The sequence below is a fragment of the Lepidothrix coronata genome, unplaced genomic scaffold, assembly GCF_001604755.1.
Source record: "Lepidothrix coronata isolate B3197 unplaced genomic scaffold, Lepidothrix_coronata-1.0 Scaffold198, whole genome shotgun sequence".
NCBI lineage: Eukaryota > Metazoa > Chordata > Aves > Passeriformes > Pipridae > Lepidothrix > Lepidothrix coronata.
In genome coordinates, this window is record NW_016690378.1 from 1535996 (window position 1) to 1558426 (window position 22431).

Genomic DNA, 22431 nt, shown 5'->3' on the forward strand with positions numbered 1-22431 from the left:
GTGCCTTAGGACAGCCCTGGATATACTGGGACGTTACTGGGAACTTTTCCTTTACACATTTTGAGCCCCAGATCAGCAAAGGTCTCACCCATCTCAGTTCTGCTTCGTCTCCTTTCCAGACACCCCCAATCTCAAAACGTTCCCATTTTCCTGACCCACAATCCAAACAACCCCAACACACCACCCCCAGCCTCTGTTCTCCCTGGAAGTGCTGATCCCAGCACTGGCTCCATCACTGTCCAAGTGCTGAAGCTGCTTTAACACTGGAGGAAATGCAGTTTTCCAAGCAGTAAATAGATGAGTTCCTTCACAATGCACCCCCAGGTGACATCAGTCACCCTCCTGCATGGAAGGGTGCATTATCTGGGATTGTGTCACACACTACAGGACAAAGCCACTGTGCAAAACCTCGTTATTACACTATAAAACATTCCTGTCTCCACAAACTGCTCCTCACAGCACGGGGCTGAAAGGCAGCTCGTGCAGGCCTGGGAGTCATCACTGCTCCAGAGGCTGTGCAATGGAGGGATGTGGGGGGACAGGAATTAAGAAAAAGGAAAAGGTTCCACAAACAGGAGCATTTTCAGTCTGTTCCAGCCTGCAAAAAAGGGCAGGATCACAGAGGCCAGAACCAACCCCCTGAGACAAACCTGGGTGAGGAGGGGCAGCGTCACCGACTCCTTTCACCTGTTCCTAGGGGAGAAAGAGCCACAATCTCACTTCCAATGCTTTCACAAGTGTAAGAGACTGATGTATTCCCAGCTATCAAGAGGCATTTTGAATTCACCTGGTTCCCACCTGCATCCAGCAGACAGATTCACATCATTTACTGAATCTACAGCAGCAACTTTTCTGTGATAGAGTGGAGCAGACCTGCTGTAATTTATTTCAGGATAAATCAATAAAAGGTTAATTAAGGTTAATGTTTAGTGTTTTGGGCTAGGCAATGTAGTAAAAATGTTGAATTTGCCCTATTCAGTTTAAAATTTGGCAGCTAGTGTTTTATAGTCACTTGATTAATCTCTTTTAAAATTAGTATTTCCAATAATGGAAATCACATTGCCAGTTCCATTCACTTCACCCTACAGATGCACAACTCAAAGCTAAACTAGTCAGTTTAGCTTTTCATTTCCCATTCCAAGTCTTACATTAAAATTTCATCATCTTGCAATATTCCTGTCTGCTTAAAAAAGTCTATTCATACATTTGATTCAATAAATAATGTATTTGATATAAAAATAACAGTGAATGCCAAGAAGCTGCATAAACCATTTCTCTCTGCAAAACCATCCTCTCAAGTCAGTCCCAGAAATACATTTGAGGAAGGAATTTCTGTTTCAGAAAATTCAAGGCAAAATAAAACATCAGTTTTATTGGTTTTAGGCAAGGAAAGTAAGATCAGTCCATGAAGTTCAAATTAATTGTACTATGAAATGTATTTTGTTTTGGTACAATTTAAAAACTCCAGAATGTTTTTTGGTTTATCTCCCAACGAACTTGCAAAAGCAGAGGCAAGCACAATTTGCAAACATTTTAAGGCTTTAACATTATCTAGCTTGTTAATGAATAAAATCTCATTTTAACATGTTTTTTTTCACACTCATAGTTACTCTGTAGCTACACACATTGCACTGAAAATAAATAGGATTTTTTAAATTTTAACTGAATTATTCAGGAACTCAAGTTTAAGGCACTAGAAACTCAAGTGTCATGTTTCAAACGTCTGGAAATCACCATATTCGTGTCACTCCACTGAACCAGGCCCTTCACAGGCCAGTTCCTCCCCTGGCACTCAGGAGTTGAGTTACACTGGTGGTGACTCGGCTGAGGTGGCAGGACTACCATGGCTGTCCCTACTCATCCCGGGCACACCCCTTTAGCCAGCCCCAGGTGGGACAGCTCTCAGGAGCAGCTGCAAGAGGCAAAAAAGAGAAGTGAACCCCCCCACTGGACTGCACAAACTCCCGCACCGGTCACCGCGCGTGGCGGAAACCCATCGGGCAAAATCTGTGCCAAGATTCATTTTTTTATCCGAATGGCCTCGTCTGTGAGTTGTTCCCACGTGCTGTGGCCACCCCTTCCCCCGGGCAGACAAGTCTGTGGTTCACAGAGTTGAGGTTAAACCAGCCTGGTCTAACCCGGGAGCTGCTCTCCGGCGTCCCCGCCTGCTCTGCTTCCTCCGGGGGGAGGCACTGCTGGACCTGGGACGTGCCGAGGGGGGCAGGGGCTCCTCAGCTCCTCTTGACACTCTGGGCAGCGAGTCCTGGAAGCCAAATGAAGAGGGTATTAATCAAAGAGTGCCACAGTGACTTTGATGAACTCTGGTGAGCTGAACAGGCGTTTTGCCCCTTGTTTTTTTGTCCCTGTGCACGCTGGTTGAGAAGAAGGAAAATGTTTCCCAGTGGTGATAAATTTTCGTTTGCTCAGCCCTTGATAATCATCAAACCCTTTAGAGGTGGGACAGCAATTTCCATCTGTGCAACTCCCAGCATCTCCAGGGACTCTGGAGGCTGTGCTTACCAGGTGAGGATGGGGAGAAGGCCTCTCTTCCAGGGAAGCTCTCAGATCCAAACTGCTGAGCCTGGGGTTGCTTGGGGGGATGATGTTTTCCCAGCCAGCCAGGCAGTGCTGTGAAAAGAGATGGAAATACTCTACCCTTTTGTATCTATTGTGGCCTAAAAATAGTTCTAAATAATAATTTCTGCACAGGGAAGCTTTAGCAATTGTTAAAATAATTAATTAATTTTTGAGGAGTCTTATATGACTAACAGGAAAATGATGAAATCTCTAATGAAGCAAAACTGTCCCTCTCCTCTTCCACCTTTCACTGGCTGGTTACTTCTAAGCTGATCTCCTGCTTTGTGAACTCAAGCACCCGACCTCTCTGAACCTGTCTCAACTGACTCATCCAGTTCCCTAAACCTCAAAACTAAGTTTCCTCCCACCTCTTCCCTGGAAATCTTGAGGCCAGGGTCAGATTAGCAATACCACCTAGCACTGGTTACTGGCTGGAATACAGGACCAGCTCTACAATAACAGTTTGAAATCCACCCCTTGTCACTACTGATCACACTGTGTATGCTTCATGGATGCTCTCCTTCCAGACTCCCTCACACCTGTGGAAGGAAACACAGGCACTCTTAGGTGTGGATCACCACGTTGAGTCAGTCAAATCTGCCCCAGAAGGACACAGCTCCACGTGGTACTTTCCTTCATGCAGTGTAAAGCACTGGAAGTATGTCACACACTCTGTGCCACTTCCACAAAGGCACTAACTCAGAACACACCAATGGGTTTGCTGCCTCAGTGACACAGGTCAGAAATTTTAGTGGAAACCCTGCCAGGGCAATGAGTCACAGATTTTCTTTCCCTCTCAAAGCAATGCCCAGCCTGGGCTGTGCCACCAGCCAGAACAGCAACTCACCGAGGGTAAGGCCAGATCGTCTGCTGGCTCAAAGCTCCTCCTGCGATGGGCTTTGTACTTGTGGGCAGGCAAAAGGGTATTCCTGGGAATGCTGACCCTGCAACCACACAAGGGAAGTAAGTGCCTGCACCTCTGACAAGGCAGAGGAAATCTGCCTTCCCCACTCAGAATCCAAGGGTCTAATCCCAAAGTGAACCAAGTAAAACAGTTTTGGATCAGGGCATTAGACACTTCATGTTCAGACTCTGAACCAAATTTGGTTTAAACAGGCATTTCTCATTGACTTCAAAACTGTTTGTGCTCATGGAAAAGATCAGTGAGGAATTTTTAAGCAAGTTGTATCTCTGCCTTGAGAACAGCAACCTTCTACAGAGCTGTTGTGATGCTGTTTTCTCCTTCACCTGATCAGCTTTTTCTTCCCTATTGTTTCCTTGAGTTCTGCATGTTACAAGGCAGTAACTCCTATTTACCTGACATGGGCTGGCTCTTCCAGTGTCCCTGGGGGCTGGTGGGCACGTGGGATCTTACACACAGGGCAGGCAGATTCTGGATCCACAGGGACAGGGAACAGGCGCTGGTTTAACCGGTAACAGTAAAAACCTGCACAGAACAACAAACCACCAAACTTCACATTCCTTGTTTGTCAGAAGGTTCCTCAAACCAGCCAACAAAGCTGTGTTCTACCACAGTGCCACACCTGCATTCTATAAGAAGAGCTGCCTTTCCTCAAATATCTTTTACATTTCCTGTTCCCAAGTAAGTTCCTAAAAAGCAAAACCAAAACTTCAACCTCAACCTAAAAACAGAACATTAGCCAACTATGAAAAACCCTGACAGATTAACATGACAGTGATTGAGAGAAGACTCAAGTGCCTTTGGAGTAGGAAGTTGAATCTGGTTGAAGAGCTGTAGCTGAAAATAACATTCTTCCTTGTCTTGCATGATGTGCTGCTCTCTCAGGATGACAAAGACTGCACAGTTGTTTTTTCACAGAAATTGGAGTAGGAAGAAATGTGATCTTACACTTATGGGAACTGGTTATCAAATCTGGTTCTTGTTCAGGAACTGTGCAATCCAGAGCCTTGGGCCTAAAGAAACACACAGAGAGATCAGCTGGTGACAGAGGGGAGGGTCCTCTGAGCAGCCCAGCCTTTTCCAAGCACACATTTATGCCTGGGAGGTAAATAAAGGCCCTCAAAGCCACCCTTACAATGTCCCACTCCAAGGCTCTCATTACTGCATTGCTGCTCCAGCCCTTCCCCATCCCCACTTACTCCAGGTCCTGCTCATCAATACAAGCTTCTCTGTTGGCCTGTCGGAACTGCTGCAGCTCAGCAAAGTATTGCTCAGATTTTTCTGTTACTGAAGACTTTGTATCAAGGAGCCCTGAGAAGGCCAAGGAGACAGGAGAGTTCAAGGGTTTATCAAATTTTGGAAAGCACCAAACCCAGCCTCACAAAAAGCAGTCAGAACAAAATAATGGTAATGAGAAGAGCAGGCCATGATGTCAAACCACAGATTAACTGTGTGGTTTGACTTCCTTATTTCATTCCAGTTATTTGGTATCCTCCCTGACCCCACGAGGCTTTGCCATTTGCTGCCTGGATTCTGGATTCTCTCATACCACTGCCACTTCACCATTCCAGGGAAACACAGGTCATGTCTGGACAGGAAAAAGCCTCTGACAGAGCTGCAGCCCCTCTGCTGACACTTTCTGCACGGACTCGAGGACAGCAGTCCCACCACTCCTCAACTTAAAGGGGTCATAAACTGTGTTTTAACTCTTCATACCACCCCACCCTGCTGAGAGCTTTGCTTCAGGGTTAGGATTCACCTGCAATCCAGTCATAGCCCAGGAAAGGACGGGCAGACCAGCTGCCCACTGGTGTGGCATCTTCTTCAGGCTCAGGCTGAAAAGTCACATGATGAGCTTTCTTCTGGGAAGAAAACAATTCATAAAGACTTCTTAGTCATTCAGTAGGACATTCAAAGGTACAGCTGAGGAAACAACTGGCAACTGCTCAAATGGGACAGCTGTGACTTAGTTTGAGGCTGGATTCTATCTGTGCCTCTACCAGTGATTAGCTCAACAGCCCTTTGCCTTCTCAATAAATACAACAGAAAGAGGGGACTTGACAAGGTATAAGGCAGGATTTTTCAGAGCTTTAAACAAAATACTGAGGCCCCTCAATGCACATCCCCAAAGATTAGGCAACCTGTGCTGCCCTGGAGGATGATCAGGGGCAGAGCCTGCCCTTCACATCCGGGGGAACAAACTCTGCAGCAGCAGCACTGCCCCTGGCTGTTCTCCCTCAGCACATGGATCACACATGCAAACACAGGCAGTCTCACAGTCAAGTGTGACAGTTTTCTGGTCTTCATTTCACTGGCTGAGGAAAGCAGGGCCTGAACAAACTGCCAACAGCCCCTGGCTGCTACACCCAGGAACAGTTCCAGCCCCAACTTCCCATTTACACAGTGGGAACGGGGCAAGTCATGTTCTCCTGGCCCTTCTTCCCCATCCTTCTGTTGACTCAGGAAAATAAGCAAAGCACTGGTTTGACATTTACCTTCAACTCTTTGGCCCGGGATGTCACCAGGACTGATTTAGGCATCGTGGGCTCTCTGCTGACCACGTGCTGCTCACTGGGCTCTTCATTTTGCACTCTGCTCAGTGATGGGTCTGGATGATTCTTCTCATGGAAACCACGGAGCAGAGCAGACTGTTTTCTGTTCTCTCCAAGTCCCAGGAGGAAGGATTCCTTCTCTGGACTTCCTCGAGCATGGCCATCCCCATCCACTCTGGAGGCTTCTCTGCCACATGGAATGATTGCAGACACTGGAATAACACTCTTCTCTTTCCCAGGATAGCTGGAATCCAAACCTGCTGCTTCCTGTGCCTTTGCTTGTTGTTGCTGTAGCTCTCTGTCCCTGCTGCTGTGTTTCAGAGGTGAACTGAGGGCTGCTCTGGCTGTGCGTGCTCTGGGTTCCACAGACACCACCACTCCAGGGTCAGCATCCACCTGATTCTCCTTCTGTAAGGACAGAGACCCTCACAACACATGGCATCAGTCACATTACAAATACCTTTCATTAGGACATTTCACTCACTAAGTGAAAAATTAACCTCTCGTTCTAGTCTGCTCACCCCTTTAAATTCCTGAGGGATAAAAAGAAAAATCCTACTGTTGATTTGTGAGACCTTTTTATTTGGAGAAGAAAGAGATCCACTTCCAGCTAAATGCAGCTTTTCCCAGTTTGAGGAACCACGAAACTTTCAGCCCTTTTGCTTACAAGAAACAAAAGGATTTTGTTCCACAATGTTCATTCCTATTTTAGATGAAGAAACCTGCATGTCTTAGGCAGGAGCTGAATTATTTGCAAGGAGAACAGACTGAGACCACAGGATAAACAACAACCAAAGGGCAGCTACTTTTCTAGCAGACTCCCTATTCCACATTCCAGTTTCTACCAGCTCCTCCATGTCCATATGACTCCTTTCCCACACCACAGGCAGAGCTGCTGTCCCAAAAGGCCCATTTGCTTCCCAGAATTTCTAGCACAGACACCACACATACCCCTCTCCTGGGCCAGGGGACAGATCCCTCAGCAGTTCTGTGGCAAAGAACAGATGCTGGAAGGAGTGGCTTGCTGGGAACTCTTTTCCTGATCTCCTCCTGCTTTGTTGTGAGCCTTTGCAGAAGGTCCTGGTTGGCCTGACGCAGCCTCTTCAGAAGCTCTAAGTCCATCCTAGACAACCCTTTTCCTGTAAAGCCAGAGGAAGGGGGAACCACACAAATGGAAGAATTAAGCGAAGAAGCAGACACGGGAGAAACCACCTTCAGGGGATTTTTCCTAAAACCCACTTACAGCTGTTGAAATGTTGGAGTGTTGATCCCTTCTCCCGAGAAATCAGCCAAACTCCTTATGCTAAGAACCAGCACCTCCTCAAGCTTCTCTCCCCTCGGATGGACCGTCAAGTATTTTGCACTCAGAAACTGGGAGCTGACTGAACAGAGACAAGAAACTCTGACAGAGGAAACAGCACACATGAAAAAGTCACATCAAAAAGCTAAATAAGACACATTTGGTTCAGAGGCTGTTAATTAGGATATTCTTATGCAATTCTGCTTTAATGTTCTTTTGAACATTGAAATTTGTATTTTGATAAACCCAGGATGTTCATAACTTCAAGATATGACTAACCAACATGAATGCATTTGCTACATCCAAAAGAAATACTGAGTCAAAACTCTCCTCCATATCCCCCGGGCAGGAAGGCTCCAAAAGGCTCCAAAAGGCTCAATTATGACTCAGGACAAGGTCTTGGGCAATTCCAATCCCATAAATTAACTACCTTAAGTCCCACAAGGGGGTGAAAAGGAGTTAATAGATAAACAAATAAAGTCTAGTTTGACTGGAAAGCTGTCACACTGTTCAACATCTTCACAACATCACAAGCTCCTCTAAATTTGCAAAAAGCGGATTTTTAAATAAAGCAGAAGCAAACCCTAAACCCAAACTCCCACGTTGCTTTTGATCAGATTGATGAATTATGTTCTCAATAAAACTATATGGTTTTCTAGGACATTTCATTCGGAAAGATCCCTAAACCCTTCTCCAAAGCTCATCTGATTTGTTTTTGTGTTTGCTCCCTTGGCAACCGGACACGGAGAATCAAACGTGGTACAAGGGCACTAGGAGGAGTGGAGAGCAGCGCTAACAAACAACAACATATCTTCTTGCTACAGGAAATAAGTGAGAGGTGCGGTACGGGACAGAAAATAGAAATATCGCTGTTGAGGCACTAAATTTGAGAAAACTTGACAAGAACCAGCGGTTCTCGCAGCCTCCCCAGGACAAAGCTGACAGCTTTGATGAGCACCCTCTCACCACCGCTCACCGGAGAGCAAACACTCCGAAAACAACACCGGCCAAGGGACTTTCTGGAAGGGTTTTACCAGATGAGGTCGACTCTTGGCACAACCTACGAGAAGCTCAAGTTTATGAAAACCTGCTCTAGCCCGAATCCTCTGTGAGGAGGAGCTTCGCTTCCCGCAGTTAAAGATCAGTGACGGTTGTCTCGGGAACCGAGACCGAGCTTCCTGCGCGGAAGCTGTCCGGCCCCGCGGGCTGTTCCGGGGCAGGGGCGCTGGTTCGGCTCTCCCGCGCCCACGAGGAAGGGGAGGGAGCCCCGAGCATTGCAAAATTCCCCTCCCTCTTCCAGAGGCCGGGCTGGCAGCGGCGAGCCCTCCCTCCTCCCCCCGCCCGTCCCGCCGCGTTCCCCGTCCCACCTGGGCCGTCCCCGCCGCTCCGGGCCCCGGGGGCTCCGGGGGCTCCCCCGCCGTGCCGGTCCCGCTGCAGCCGCCGGGATTCCCCGTTCCGGGCCCGCCCCGGGCTCTCCCGGCATGCGCGGGGCCGGCACCGCCCGCCCGGGCCCGCAGGGGAGGCTGCCCCTCGTAAGGCGAGAGAACAGAAGGCACTGACCGATACAGTCGCTGGCCGTTGGTTCCTCCGGTGTCCTCGAGAAATCGTCGATTCAATACCGACAGTTTTAGTGCGACTAAAACTTTCAGTGTCGTCGGTGTGAGGATAACACGCAGCTGCCGCCGAGGGCTCAGGGGAGACCTCATTGCTCTCTACAATTCCCTGACGGGAAGGAGGTTCTTCTCCCAGGGCTCTTCTCCCAGGCAACCAGCAGCAGGACAAGAAGGCACGGCCTTAAGCTGCGCCAGGGGAGGTTTAGGTTGGACATCAGGAAGAAATTCTTTCCAGAGACAGTGATGAGACACTGGAATGGGCTGCCCAGGGAGGTGGTGGAGTCACCGTCCCTGGAGGTGGTTAAGGAGAGACTGGATGTGGCACTGAGTGCCATGGGCTAGTAGGCAAAGTGGTGCTGAGTCAAAGGTTGGGCTTGATGATCTCAGAGGTGTTTTCCAACCTTGCTGATTCTGTGATTCTGTGAAAGGCAGTGGAAGGATTGTAGGAAAATTTATTTCCAAAGTCGAGAACACTGGACTTAGGAGAACATTAATCCTAATGGCACTTCAAACACCCTTCTCAGGGCTTTTACAGTTTCTGCCCCTCCCTCTGTGGGGGGGCCTTTGTCATGTGTGCAGGACTTATCTTTTTCTCATGCCAGGGAGTCTTTCTCGGGAATGCAAGAGGAGAAAACATCTAAAACTGTCTCTGGGGAAAGATGCCTCTTCTAGGCAGGAAAGCTTCCTTAAGCAAGATAAGCTCTAATCTCCTCCCCATAATTCTTCAAGAAGGGTTTTCTAACCTTACAATCAGTCTCCTTGTTAACTTTCGAAGTAAGAGCACAGAAGGTGGTCACTGGTGGCAAACATGCACCTCAGTACCACATGGAACACACCTGAAATAGATGTACTTACACTGGAAGACTTTGTGTGTGTCACAACACTCAGGACACGTCAGGAGAACTGTTTTTTCCAATTCATTTTTATTTTGGTTTCCATTGTTTACAGCACTGTTACAGGACTAATTCATGCAAATTTATCACCTTAAATACAGCAGAGAATAAACTCGCTGGTAAGAGTATTTTGAAGAGCTCCATCAACGTAACGCAACGGGAAAAGTAGCAGCAATAAGATAAAAGTGCATTTAGCTGACCTTCTTTAATGGGAGTTTTGGGGGAGACTGTTTTTGGAATTACCTGTTTTACAGATTAGTTTAGCCTTCCTTATTAAATCAGAAGAGAACAGCCTCCTCCCGACAGTGTTCATTCCTCCACCACTCTGAATTAAAGAAGTGCAGCTGTTAATGTGTTTCAGAGGAATCCAGCTCATAGGCCTGTCTGTTAAAAGTTTGATTCTCTATCATTCAGGCTTCTAGGGACAAGGGTTACACACATATTAAAAATTCTTCTCTCCCCTGTTAGCAGTTTTGCTTCTGAAAAACTCCACGTGGTTCTTTCCCCCGTTCTGCAGGTTGTGTCAGCTCTGCAGTGAGAACACACCACCCAAAGCTGAGCAGCATCAGAGGCACACACAGCACCAAGACTCCAGGTTCCAAGAACCCATCAATCTCTTTTCCCTTTACAGATAAGACACTGGCTTAAAGATAAGCTCATTTATCAGATTTCCCCTAAAGGCCTGCTGAAGAGATGCTGACAGGTCTTCAAAAGCAAGGTCAGCATTTCAAGTAGTCATGAGCTGCTGAGCAATAGTACATCACCCTCTGCCTCCACCTGGCACTGACAATTTCCTGGTGTATGAGGGATGTGCTTAATGTTTTAACTCAGCAGAAGAGTACATAGCTTATAACTGTGTATGTGATAGCTTGAGAGACCAGAGATCCAAATTAATTCAAATAATACCTCCAGCAGAGTAAGGGATGATCCACTTACTCCAGTATACTTCACCACACGCCCAGAGCACAGACTTCCAGAGGCAAGGACTCAGATTTCTTTCTTGCTCGTTCTCAGATCTGATCCAAGCTATATTTATGTCCTGGTGGCTACCTGAGGAACCCAGCCAAGGCCAATGAAGCCTTCTGATAAAAACAGCTTTTTATTTGAGCTGGAGTCGAGGCTGTCTACTGGAAGGGAGAGGTTTGTTTTCTTTCTGCATTCTGGACACATAAGAGTCTCACCACCAGCTCCAACACAAAGTACTTCAAGTCTTACTGCAAATCTCAGAACAGCCTTACCTAAGATGTACTTACTGACATTTCACTATTTTTACTCCCTCAAGTATCAGGCAGCTTCTTTCTGGACCTTCCATGACACAAGAAACAGGGGACTTGTCACAGGCACACCTGAGCAGGAATGAGAAATCCTAAGGCCATTTTCAAGGGAAAAGTCTCATTGTCAATAAGAACACCCCACTGCTCAGTAGTTCTAAATGCAGTCCATATTCTATGTGTGTGATGCTGAACAGATTTAGGTTGTCACTAACCCTAGAACTACAGGATCCGATTCTGGATTCCTCAGGCATTTTGTGGGCAACAGAAAGGTTATACCCAACACATGGCAAAATACTGACCCACAAAGAGGAAAAGAAACTTTCCAAACAACAGAGGAAACATATCCTACTACTCCTAAAATCAGTGAGAATTTCTTCTCTATCAATTTCAACAGGAAGAGACTCAAATCCTTACAATTCCCAAATCTTATATTCCAAATTCATAACTGCTTCAGGGCAAAACTCAAAAATTCATTTCATCTCTTTGCAAATAAAGAATGTCTTGGGGAAAAAAAAAAAAAAAAGTTGCATTAACCCATTCTTGCCCTGGCATGAACTACAAGGGCCACAACTCCCCCCACCCCCGAGGAGCTGTACCTGCCAGCTTGTTCTCATACTTTTAACAGAAGAGAAACATCATCAAATCCTATTGCTGCCCAGACTGAGACATCCTGTGGGAACTCTGCATGAAGCAAAATCTCTTACAGCGTGTAATCCACGTGCTGTTCTTGTGGCCAGAGAGTGGTAATGGAATTCCAAAGGCCTGCTTCCAGAAACACAGCTGTGCATTTCCAAAGAAAACCCACATTCATTGACTTAGCTCGTAAGGCAGTTCATTACATTCTGTCAACTGGCTTTTCCTTCCTAGTTTCCTTCCTCAACAAGCAGCCAAATTATCGGCACTACCTCCTTCACAGGAACTAGTTCTGTCTTTGCAAACTACTTGTCCGTGACAGGAAATGGGCCAGACTGTTATTAAAGAGCTCTTAAGAGGAAGAAACTAACTCCAAAGCCACTAAGCTTACCAAAGCAAAATCTTAATCCCTCTTTCTCTGGAAGAGGACTGGGTTTTGTTCAGAGGTTTAAGCATACTGACAGCAATAAACCTTTCTATGAAGGGACATTGGGATTCTGTGTCAGGTTCTAGAATAACAGAATATTAACCCAGGAGACAGGCCTGTGTGGGCTATAAATGCATTGTGAAACCACCACCACATCTGTGTGCATGTTTAGACAAACAGCTGCTTGTCACTCACACCCCCACCTGGGGCTTGGAACTCAAAAGCTCTGTCTTTATGTAGTAAAACAAATGACTCCATAAAGAGGTGTCAGAATAACTTTTTAACCTGATAAAGATCTTTCTTGTTTGCTTTAAATTTGTTTAAAGCAAAATGAAGTGCAGCAAAAGCCCCCTGTAAATGTATGAAGCACACATTCCTCCTGAAGTAGCCTGGTCTCACAGGAAGGAAAAAGAAGAGTTATTAACAGCTAGTGTTTAGAGGTGGGACACAGAACAGGGAAGCAGAATCCTATTGTTCACACAGCAACTGGAAACATAGCAATAGGCTCTTGCTCATTCCCTTTAGGGAATTCCATCACCCACCATGTTCTCTGCAGTAATTAAGAGAGCACTGAAGGGAAACTTTTTTTTTCTCTCCTTCCCACACTATCTGCTTTGCTGCAGGTACTGATGTGTGAACATGTTGAGTTCGCTGTCCAGCCAACCCGCTTTGTTCCTGCAAGGACAGAAAGTCTTTGTTAGGTGAAGGAAACAGCTCTTAAGCCAGTCAGAAAGAAGTGCCACTAAAATGAGTACCCAGCAAGGCATGGAGTGCCAGAGATCCACTCCAAAATGCTGTTGCCATTCCTCAGGTCAGGAGTGCTTGCCTGCTTTGAAGTTCAAACTGAGATCTTGGACACAACTTCAGATCAATCTTACTGTGTAAGTAAGGAATGTTTGAAAAAGTCTTCCTGGCAGCCTTTGCAGTGTAAAGAAATCAGCACACAATTGTGTACAAAGGTGAGGGTGAGACTTATTTGCATGATTTTGTAACAGCTGAAGGCGTTTGAGGAGTAGAGGACTGTATGTTTTGATAAATGGAAAGGAACTGTAATTCCAAACAAATCGAAAAGAGGAAGGAAAAGATATTTTGTGAGACAGAAGCTTTAAATGACTGTCCATGGGAAAGTACCAAGAGAAAGAGAACACGAGTTGGTAGGGAAAGGTCTGCACATCAAACACTGTGACAAAGACAGAGTGAACTCAAAACTACAGCTCATCTGAACATCCCGGGGCAATCACAGGAAAAACAGTCATATGGAATAATCAAATCTCACCTGAGCAGTTTTGCTTTGCTCTGCAGTGAATCCAGAACTTCGATTTTTTTATTCATGGCAGAAATTTCCTGCTCAAGGTTCTCCCGTGTGACATCCACTTGCTGACACAAATGAGCAAACGTTCCAGCAAGCTCCCTAGGAAACAAGAAGAGTTGGGTGTGACAGAAAGTAAGATCAAGCAGCAAAGTCAAGGACTAAATCCTTTTGATGTATAGTGCTGATGGTGCTGGCTCAGATCTTCATCCTACCACCTCTGCACAAGAATATGTCAGGGCATCTTGATTTGAGACACAGAAATACATTAAGCTCAATGCTTAATAGCACCCAACCACTACAGGTTTAAAAAAAAAGCAGTATTCTTTTAAAACACGTGTCGTTACACATTTTTAAATGTGGAATTCAGAATGAAGACTTGTTTTAACGAGGAACAGCATAAAAAAACCCCAAATAACTTAAGGTTTTATCTGAATATAGGCAACTCACTGTTGGACTTGGTGGCTGCAATTGGAGCCTGTGTAGCTGACAATGAGCTGCAGTTTCTCCCCAGCATACTCCACAAACTGCCTCTTGAAAGCTCTCTCCTTTGCTTTTGTGGTCCAGGTGAGGCGCTCATAGACATAAAGGAGCCCATAAAGGCCAAAAGAGAGAGCAATCAGTCTCCAACCCACAGCCTTCCAGACCTAAAAAAGCACAAGGAAAAACAAATTCCACAATCATCATCTCAGCTTGATGCTGACTCCTAACAGTGCTGCACAGAGCATTGCAAAATCAGCTCAATATCTATACTCCAATGGAAGAGCAAAGGAGAAAGTATTTCCCTATCTGTGAACAGCAATTATCTACAGGATTCAGCAGTGCAAATGCTGTTCAAGTCAGTGCTCCAACTTCAGGTACATAAATGCTGCCCAGAAGGCCAACATACCACACCACCAACCACGATGATCCCCATGGAAGTCCGGGAAGTTAAGGAGGCCAGGCCAGTCACCATGGACACCATGAGCTCTTCCTGGGTCATAGAGCCCTGAGGCAAAGGAGGCAGACTGGGATTTGCTGGTGTTAAAGGGCGTTGAACCTAATTGGAAAAGCAAGGACAATACAAAACCAAAGGACAGATAAGAGAAGGCAAGCCACTGTTCTTCTCCCCCCACCCCCCAAACAACCTCAGCACCACTGAAATAACAGAAGTCACATCTACCCCAGTACTCAACAAGGTATCTTACCTGGTCATTATAGCCCAACAAGGTATCTTACCTGGTCATTATAGCCCAACAAGGTATCTTACCTGGTCATTATAGCCCAACAAGGTATCTTACCTGGTCATTATAGCCCAACAAGGTATCTTACCTGGTCATTATAGCCCAACAAGGTATCTTACCTGGTCATTATAGCCCATCAAGGCCCGACGACCATTCTTTGGTCCCAAAAACCTGTTCACCAGCATCGTCCATCCAAGAGAGAAATGGAATTCTATGTCCTCTTGGAAGTCAGCACAAAGCTTGTCACAGTTCAGATCATAGCTGAGCATGAAGCACTGTCGGGGAATTAACATGTCTATCTGGCCCCGCAGGGAGACTGGGAGGAGGGGCTTTAAACCATCTGCACAGACAGAAAAGAAAAACATGGAAAAACAGGGCTGTTGAGTTCACAAGAATTAACTGCACTTGTATTCTGCAATCAGGGTGTTTATGGCTTCTTCCATCCTCCACAGCTAGTTTCCTTAGTATGTTAAATTTCATAAGCCAAGCATGTTGCTAGTGTTGAATTACTATTCAATTCTAGGTTCTTCAGATCAACTCAGGAGGAAATCTTTCCATGGACCCTCCAAAATTCTTACAGGTAGCTGGTGAAGCTTACAGATTACCAATACCTTGACAAACAGAATCTGAAAGCAGTTATAAGTCTTTAGGCACCATACTCCCATGAAATCCCATATTGAGACAGGCACCTAGTTACAAGTCATTCCTGTTTCGTTAGGATTTGATCTGAGAATCAAGTTTCCAAAGCCAAGATTCCTCTCTGCCATGAGGATTATGCTGACTGTACATATTCAATAGCAAATCACTGCACCAGTTCAGGCCCAGAACTAGTCCTCTACACAACAGTATTAATCAAGATGGAAACAAAGGTGATACCAGCCGACATCAGCCATCAGATTAACAAGGAACCCAGAACACCGACCCAGTTATTTTCCAAGTCAATTCAAGGAAAGAGAAAGGGGAATATTGCCAGTGGAACTGACCTATCATTTCTTGCTGCATTGTCTGCAGGGAAGCTGTGATTGCGTTGGAGCAGCGCTCTGACATGTTACGGCCCAGGCCTTCCTCGATGTGCTTATGCAGCTCCTGACAAAGAAAGGGTTATTGAGATTAGAATAAACATAGGTAAGAGGCAGGCTGCAGGTGCTAGAGCTTGCTAGTTAAAAAAACCCTCCCAGAACAGGAGCACACGTTCTGTCTGCCCACTGTTCTAATATTAATTTCATTTTTTCCTCCCTTTTTCAGTGAAGAGGAAAAGGCAAATCAAAAAAATCTCACGTGCACTCTTTAGTCTAGGAAAAGTTCTGTTCGGTCTATATAATGTGATACATCATATGGGTATCAATTTATCACTGATATTATTAAAAAACTAAAGCCTTAGCTCGTATCCTTGTTGGAAGGATGTTAACCATCCCAGTGAGCTGGCATAATTACTGACTCAGAGCTAAAAAAGGCCTCTTAAGTTGCTTAAGCAACTGGTAAGAAGCAAACATCACTTACGGTCTTGTACACTTTAAGAACTACTTGAGATGGATGGAAGTCTGCCTGGTATTCATCTACCAACACTGAGAGCCGTCTGATTTCTTCTGCCATGGCGTTTGACACCTAGAGAGACAGCACAGGACAGAAAACAGAGCTTCTGAAAGCATTTCTTCTCTTCCCATCTGTAACCCCCACATTTTTAGTACTTCAAAGCTTTGTCAGCACTGTGTATTCTCCCCACCATGCTGTTTCAGACAATCTAGTTTTCCACAGTCACTCCTCCTTACCTGCCTCTCCACTTCTTCTGTGATCTGTTTGATTTTCCTCTTGTAGTCTTGAGTCAGGAGCTCCAGCTGTTTGTCAATAAAACCTAAACGATCCTGTCGTTCCTCTCGCATTTCCAGACAGTAAACTCTGGTGAAAAAACAACCCTGTCCATCAAAGTGTCAGAGAAATGCATTTTTGATCTATAAATATATTTGAATTTCAGCACTAAGACAGATTCTCCCACCCAGTAACACGTCAGTATCTGCAATACATTATACAGCTCAGGATAAAAGGTCCTCTTCCCAACACCTTCCCAGTTCACCAGTACGTGTCCTTCCCACTCCCAAACAGCTACGTTCTGCTTTGCATTTCAAATGCTCATGGTTCCCTCAAATGACTCCCAGAATACTTTAGTTATGGAAGCACCAAGCCTCAGCTCTCCTCACCGTTGTTCCTGGGCAGCAACATGCACAGAGTCCATGATGAGCCGAACATCCTCTGCAATCTGCTTCGCTCTCACCGTGTGCTGCTCGAATTTTGTTTTTACTGCTGACTGGGAGATACATTCCTGTAGACAAAAGGCAGCCCAAGATCAGCAGCACACTGACACAACTTCTCCTTCCCATTTGATCTGTTTCCAAAGTGTGTCCCCACCAGCACAACATAATGCTCACCTCGAACCTTCTCTCGAAGTTCTGAAACTCAAGCATTCTTACTTGAAATCCATCAGCCAATGCTCCACCTGAGAGAAGGAAAGCACAGAACAACCACTTCAGTTTTGCAAAAGCAGTCAGGTGCTGGACGTCAAGAAATGCTCCTGCTTTAACACTGAAGCCAATGCAAAAGTGCTGCTAAGTCGCCTCTTCGATTGCTCTATTATTAATTTGGCCCCAATTTTATTCATTCTTTGGAACAAGATATTCTCTATTTTCCTCAAGTTAACAGAAAATTTCTGCTAGCTTTCCTTACCTCCCTCTGGCATCCCTTGAGCCTTCTGAATCCTGGCATTCAGCACTTCCTTTGCAGACACAAAGAAAATGCGATCCCCCGCCTGGGCTCGATCCACCACCCCCAGCTCATCCACCAGGAAGCTGGTGCAGCGCTCCATGTGCTGCCGGCGCACCTGAGGGCCCAACAGGACAAACGACACAGCCAGTTAAATCTGCTTCATCCACCCCCTAAAGGTCAGGCCGAGCACCCACATGCCCTCTGCTGGCCTAAACTGCCAACATAAAAGAGCAAGGAAAAAACCTTTCCTATTCTATGGAATTTTCCAGAGGTTGTCTAAGTGATTTAACTTCAAAAGGCCCCTGTAAGAGTTGTGCTCAGACATTTCAAGAGTCATGTCCTGATCATTAGTTTGTGCTCCCCCTAGTCTCCACACTAAGGGGATAAAAATCCAAACTGTAAAACGATCACACACAACACTGATTGTACCTGCAAAGACCAGAGTCAAAAGACTCCATAATATCCATGAAAAGAGAAGTTTAACCACATCACAAACCTCTTCCATGTATTCTGGTTCAGAGGCAGATGCATCCCAGCGGTTATTCAAAATAAATATATTGGGCCGAGACAGACGTTCGTTCACCTTGTGAAAGAACTGCTTCTCCTAAGGAAAATGAAACAAAACCTCTTCAGATTAATATGTCAAGTATTTTTAACCCTCAGCCAAATTCCCTGAAGTGGACTTGCACATACAGTTTGCATCAACGTTGATTCAGAATTTGCCACCAGGACAAACACGTCAGCATCGAGACAGAATTTGTCAATCCAGCTGTCCAGCTCTGTGGTTACATCAATGCCAGGGCTAGCAATAAAGAGAAATGAGACATTACTGTGCTGTGGAAACAGCAAAACCAGAATTACAAAAGTTAGTAAGAGATGTGTTTCAGCTTTTCAGGGCATTAATTTCCCACGTTTGAGCTGCACTGTCCCGAGGTGACAAGAGTACAGATTCAAAGGAAGTACTGACAAGAAAATCTGACTGCCAACTGCAGCAAAGGACTTTGGTCACTGTCACAGATTAGAACAAGGTCAATCCCTTTGATGTTTGTTAAATAGGTATTTGAAAACATTTCCGTAATCAGTCTGTGATAAGCAGGAAAGGAAAGAAAACTATTTCTCACCTGTCCATCAGCACCAGGTCATCCTTTAAGAGAGAACATTTGGAATTGGGCCACATTACACTGACCAGGCTGCCAGCATTCAGATGTTCATCCTGATGAAGGGCATGAGCCAGCTGGTTTACTGTCTATGAAAAGATGGAAATAACATTTCCTGGGTGCCAAGACCCACTAACACAATTCTTTCCCCTTCAGAGCTGTGCACTGACAATTTAAGATAAAACCCAACTCCAAATTACTTTCTCCCAGGGAGGTTTTCCATATAAAACCTTTTTGAGTGTCCTAGTCAAAAGACAACCACTAATGAGAGTTTATGAGAGATTTTTTCTGTCAGGAAAAGCTACTGAGGAATTATCAGGAAGTCTGTGATTCTGCCAGTCACACAGAGCTCAGAACTTCCTGAGTCATTGCTCCCTGCTGTCACCGACAAATACAACATATCGTCTTTTTCACAAAATGAACAAGTTCCATCCTGTGACTTGCTTCATTTCTCCCTTCCTACATCTAAAAAGACTCATTCTTCATCTCCATTCCTTTAATGATTAAAATCCTTAATTGTGAAATTTGCTCACAGCACTTTAATTTTCTTGTTCCTTCCCTTTTCTGCCATTTCTGAAGAGCCTTTATGCTTAAGAAAATTATACCTTAACACTCTTCTTTTCCTCTGAGCCTTCAGTCAGCAGGAAAGCATCATGTCCATCTGTCCCTTCTACACGCAGGAAGCAATTAGTGGTGTGCCCAATTCCTGAAGGAAGGACTTTGTCCCACAGCATGGCATTTATCACAGTGCTCTTCCCATTGCTTGTCCTGCAGTCAGATTAAGAATGGTGTAGCAGGGTTCCAAGAGCCAGATTTTACAGAAAGCAAGTTCTCTACAGCCCAGCTGTACCAGAGCCATTAACAACTCAGGTGCCAGAGGCAACCTGCAAAAAGACTTTGCTAGCCCCTTATTGTAGGAATTCTTCAAATTGAAGAATGACATGATACAATATTTCTTTCCAATTTACAAAGCACTAGTGCCAGGGACATGCACGTTACAAGCAGAAGCTAAAGCACTAGTGTTTCTATAAATGTTCTCTACTGGCTGCAATCCTCAAATGCTTCACTGAGTGGGGAGCGTAGGCAACACACACCCACGTGACTCACCTCCCAAAAAAAGCAACTTTCATATGTCGTCTTGCCAACACTTCGCTAATACCACTGACTTTTGACAGGTAGCCTTTGACTTCCAGTACCTGCTCTTCTGTGGTGACAGGATCAAGCTCTCCATTCTTGTGTGTTTCTAAAATCAAAACAGATCACGTCTCTGAGTTCCAGGAGCCATCTGGGTCAGTTCTGGATGCCACCCCTCTCTGTGATGGTAACACACAGAACTGAACATTTCTCTGTCCCACAGCCCGTGTGGGTGATCTCCACACAGGCAATGACACCCTGAGGCAATTCTGCAACAGCATTTATCAGCTGGTCCCTTCTGTGTATCTAAAAACCATCCCCGTCCTTGGGACTGCCTTAAACAGAACAGCCCACACTGCAAACACTCCAGCACCCTTAAAGAAAAAAATCTGCCTGTGCCTTAAGCTGTTAAAAGCCAATTACTGGCATATGTTACATGTCACTAACAGTGATGTGTCCAGCCAAGAACACTGAAAGGATTATAGACAAAAAAACCCTAAAGGGGTTGTGTAATTAATTAAAAATCTCCCAAGCAACATAAAAATCATACATAGCTCCCTAACTAGCTCAGTTTCCTAACATGCATGAAATTCTCATCTTCAAAATATGAAGCTGAACACCTGAACAAATTCAACAAAATAATTTTCTGTTTTTCTTATAAACATGAATACATGAACAAGACACACATGTATAAATAAGCACAGGTCTAGCAGCACTATTTAACTGAATGAGGAGGTTTGGTGTGTCTGTTTGGGAGCATTGTTTGTGGGCAAAGCACTGTCACACACTCATAGTTCCAGAAGTGAGCTTACCTTCCAGGAACGAGGAGCTCTCGTTGATGTAAGCAGCCAACTGTTCAAAGATACCATTGATTTTCTTCTTTGCAGTGACAAAATGTTTAAGTGGAGAAGCATTTACGTCAGCCATGTGTCTTTTATCCTTCTTCACTGCAACTATTGAGTTGGAACGAGTGAACAACAGGGACATTGCGCTGCAGGGAAAAATCCGGTAAAGAACAGTGTCACCAAGTGCCAACAGCTATCCAAGGGTGTGTAGTGATAAGGGGGAATGGCTTCACACTGCCAGAAGGCAGGGTAAGATGGGATATTGGGAGGAAGTTCTTCCTTGTGAGGGTGGGGAGGCCCTGGCACAGGTTGCCCAGAGAAGCTGTGGCTGCCCCATCCCTGGGAGTGTCCAAGGCCAGGCTGGATGGAGCTTGGAGCAACCTGGGCTAGTGGAAGGTGCCCCTACCTATGGCAGGGAGAGAGAACTGGATAATCTTTAGGGTCCCTTCCAATCCAAACCATTCTGTGATCATGATTCCATGACCCAACTAAGCATCCTAACATGAATTAGATAAATACATATTTTAAAAACAATCTTCTTTTTTCCACAAAGAAGTTGTTCCACTTTATACACATGAAAACTACCCATATATCAGAAATTAAAAAAACCTGCCTTTCCCTCTCCCTTCCAATAAACAGCCCCACAGCGATCACGTCTCCCCATCTTCCACTTACTTTCAGGATGAGTTACGTTTTCACCAGTCATGCATGGCCAGCTCAAGGCCCTCTTGAAGACAAAACGGCAGCAGTTTCCCTGCCTTCTCCCTCTCCTCGGCCGGACTCCGTCCCCTCCCCTCCGTCCCGCAGCTCCTTCAGCGACGCCGAGTCCAGCCGGTCTCCGTCCCTGCGGCAGAGGGGCCGGGGATGAGGGACAGGAGCTCCGTGAGGGGCCGGGCTCTGCCCCCCACGCCATCCCCATGTGCAGGGGATGCTCGAGGCTCTGCCCCCTCCGCCGTCCCAGTGTGCCCAAGGGATGCTCCGGGCTCTGCCCCCGCGACACCCCCATGCCCGAAGGATGTTCCGGGCTCTGCCCCCGCAACACCCCCATGCCCGGAGGATGTTCCGGGCTCTGCCCCCGCGACACCCCCATGCCCGGAGGATGTTCCGGGCTCTGCCCCCGCGACACCCCCATGCCCGGAGGATGTTCCGGGCTCTGCCCCACCGCCGTCCCCACGTCCCGGGGATGCTCGGGGCTCTGCCCCCGCGGCACCCCTATGCCCGGCGGATGCCCCCGCCATCCCGGTGCCCAGGAGATGCTCTGGGCAGACGCTCCGACCTGACACCGCCGCCCCCCCCTCAGCCCTCACGGGGCGGGAAGCGCCTCCCTCGCGCCCCCTCAAGACCCTTTCCCGGCGGGTCCCACCCTCACCGCTGCCGCCCCTGTCTCTGCCTTTGTTCCCGTCCGTGCCGCCCGGGAGGCGACCTCCCCCCGAAGCACTGACGCGGCCTGGAGCGGCTCTCCCCCGCGCCCTGGGCCGGGCACCGCCCGGGGCTCACCTTCACCGCCGTTCCCTCGCGGCCGCCATGTTCCCCCGCGCCGCCGTCAGCGGGCGGGTCAGCGGCGCGCGCCGGGCGCGGGGCACGCCGGGAGCTGTAGTTCGGGGCCCTCATGGCGGAGGCGGCCCCCGTCACACCCCGCCCTCCACCTCAGGAACCGAACCGAACCCGCCGACACGGGAAAGGGTTTTTAATGCGAGTTTCCCCCGTACAGCTCGTTAAAACTCCGATCGCCGAACCGGCGCGAGGAAAGACACAACAAAATAAGTGGGGAAAAAAAAAAAAACAAACAACAAACAAAAACCCAACTGCTGAATA

At 46.5% G+C, this 22431-nt stretch overlaps 2 protein-coding genes across 10 annotated transcripts; both read right to left on the reverse strand.

The window, feature by feature from the left end:
- Positions 1–1345: 1345 nt before the first annotated feature.
- Positions 1346–8958, reverse strand: MIIP (migration and invasion inhibitory protein). Of its 9 annotated transcripts, XM_017832003.1 has the most exons (12): positions 8328–8502; positions 7295–7433; positions 7003–7190; positions 5995–6459; positions 5259–5361; positions 4699–4810; positions 4448–4512; positions 3895–4024; positions 3425–3521; positions 2521–2628; positions 2139–2263; positions 1346–1912 (listed from the first exon to the last, which is right to left on the reverse strand). In XM_017832003.1, the coding sequence occupies exons 3-12, from the start codon at positions 7171–7173 to the stop codon at positions 1903–1905; spliced, it is 1386 nt and encodes a 461-aa protein (XP_017687492.1). In that variant the 5' UTR covers positions 7174–7190; positions 7295–7433; positions 8328–8502; the 3' UTR covers positions 1346–1902. The 9 variants fall into 9 exon arrangements, with proteins under 9 accessions (XP_017687492.1, XP_017687490.1, XP_017687487.1 ...); XM_017832001.1 differs by lacking the exon at positions 8328–8502 and adding an exon at positions 8912–8958 and having other exon boundaries at positions 1346–2263; XM_017831998.1 differs by lacking the exon at positions 8328–8502 and adding an exon at positions 8719–8767 and having other exon boundaries at positions 1346–2263.
- A 911-nt stretch (positions 8959–9869) lies between these two features.
- MFN2 (mitofusin 2) lies at positions 9870–22177 on the reverse strand. The gene is made up of 19 exons (XM_017831991.1): positions 22114–22177; positions 21292–21460; positions 20584–20762; positions 19745–19880; positions 19243–19405; positions 18602–18726; positions 18174–18282; positions 17977–18084; positions 17442–17595; positions 17147–17214; positions 16919–17040; positions 16493–16619; positions 16224–16328; positions 15707–15809; positions 14843–15063; positions 14390–14539; positions 13951–14147; positions 13468–13602; positions 9870–12866 (listed from the first exon to the last, which is right to left on the reverse strand). The coding sequence occupies exons 3-19, from the start codon at positions 20756–20758 to the stop codon at positions 12797–12799; spliced, it is 2268 nt and encodes a 755-aa protein (XP_017687480.1). The 5' UTR covers positions 20759–20762; positions 21292–21460; positions 22114–22177; the 3' UTR covers positions 9870–12796.
- Between the last annotated feature and the right edge of the window lie 254 nt (positions 22178–22431).

Coding starts and splice junctions, on each gene's coding strand:
- MFN2 (XM_017831991.1), bottom strand. CDS start 20,758: ATGTCCCTGTTGTTCACTCGTTCCAACTCAATAGTTGCAGTGAAGAAG. Junction 17,596..17,976: donor AACCAGAATACATGGAAGAG/GTTTGTGATGTG, acceptor TTGGGCCCTCAG/GTGCGCCGGCAGCACATGGA. Junction 16,620..16,918: donor GTTGCTGCCCAGGAACAACG/GTGAGGAGAGCT, acceptor TTTTTTCACCAG/AGTTTACTGTCTGGAAATGC.
- MIIP (XM_017832001.1), bottom strand. CDS start 7,173: ATGGACTTAGAGCTTCTGAAGAGGCTGCGTCAGGCCAACCAGGACCTT. Junction 5,362..5,994: donor CCCGGGCCAAAGAGTTGAAG/GTAAATGTCAAA, acceptor TTTTCTTCCCAG/AAGAAAGCTCATCATGTGAC. Junction 2,629..3,424: donor ACGATCTGGCCTTACCCTCG/GTGAGTTGCTGT, acceptor CTCTTTTCACAG/CACTGCCTGGCTGGCTGGGA.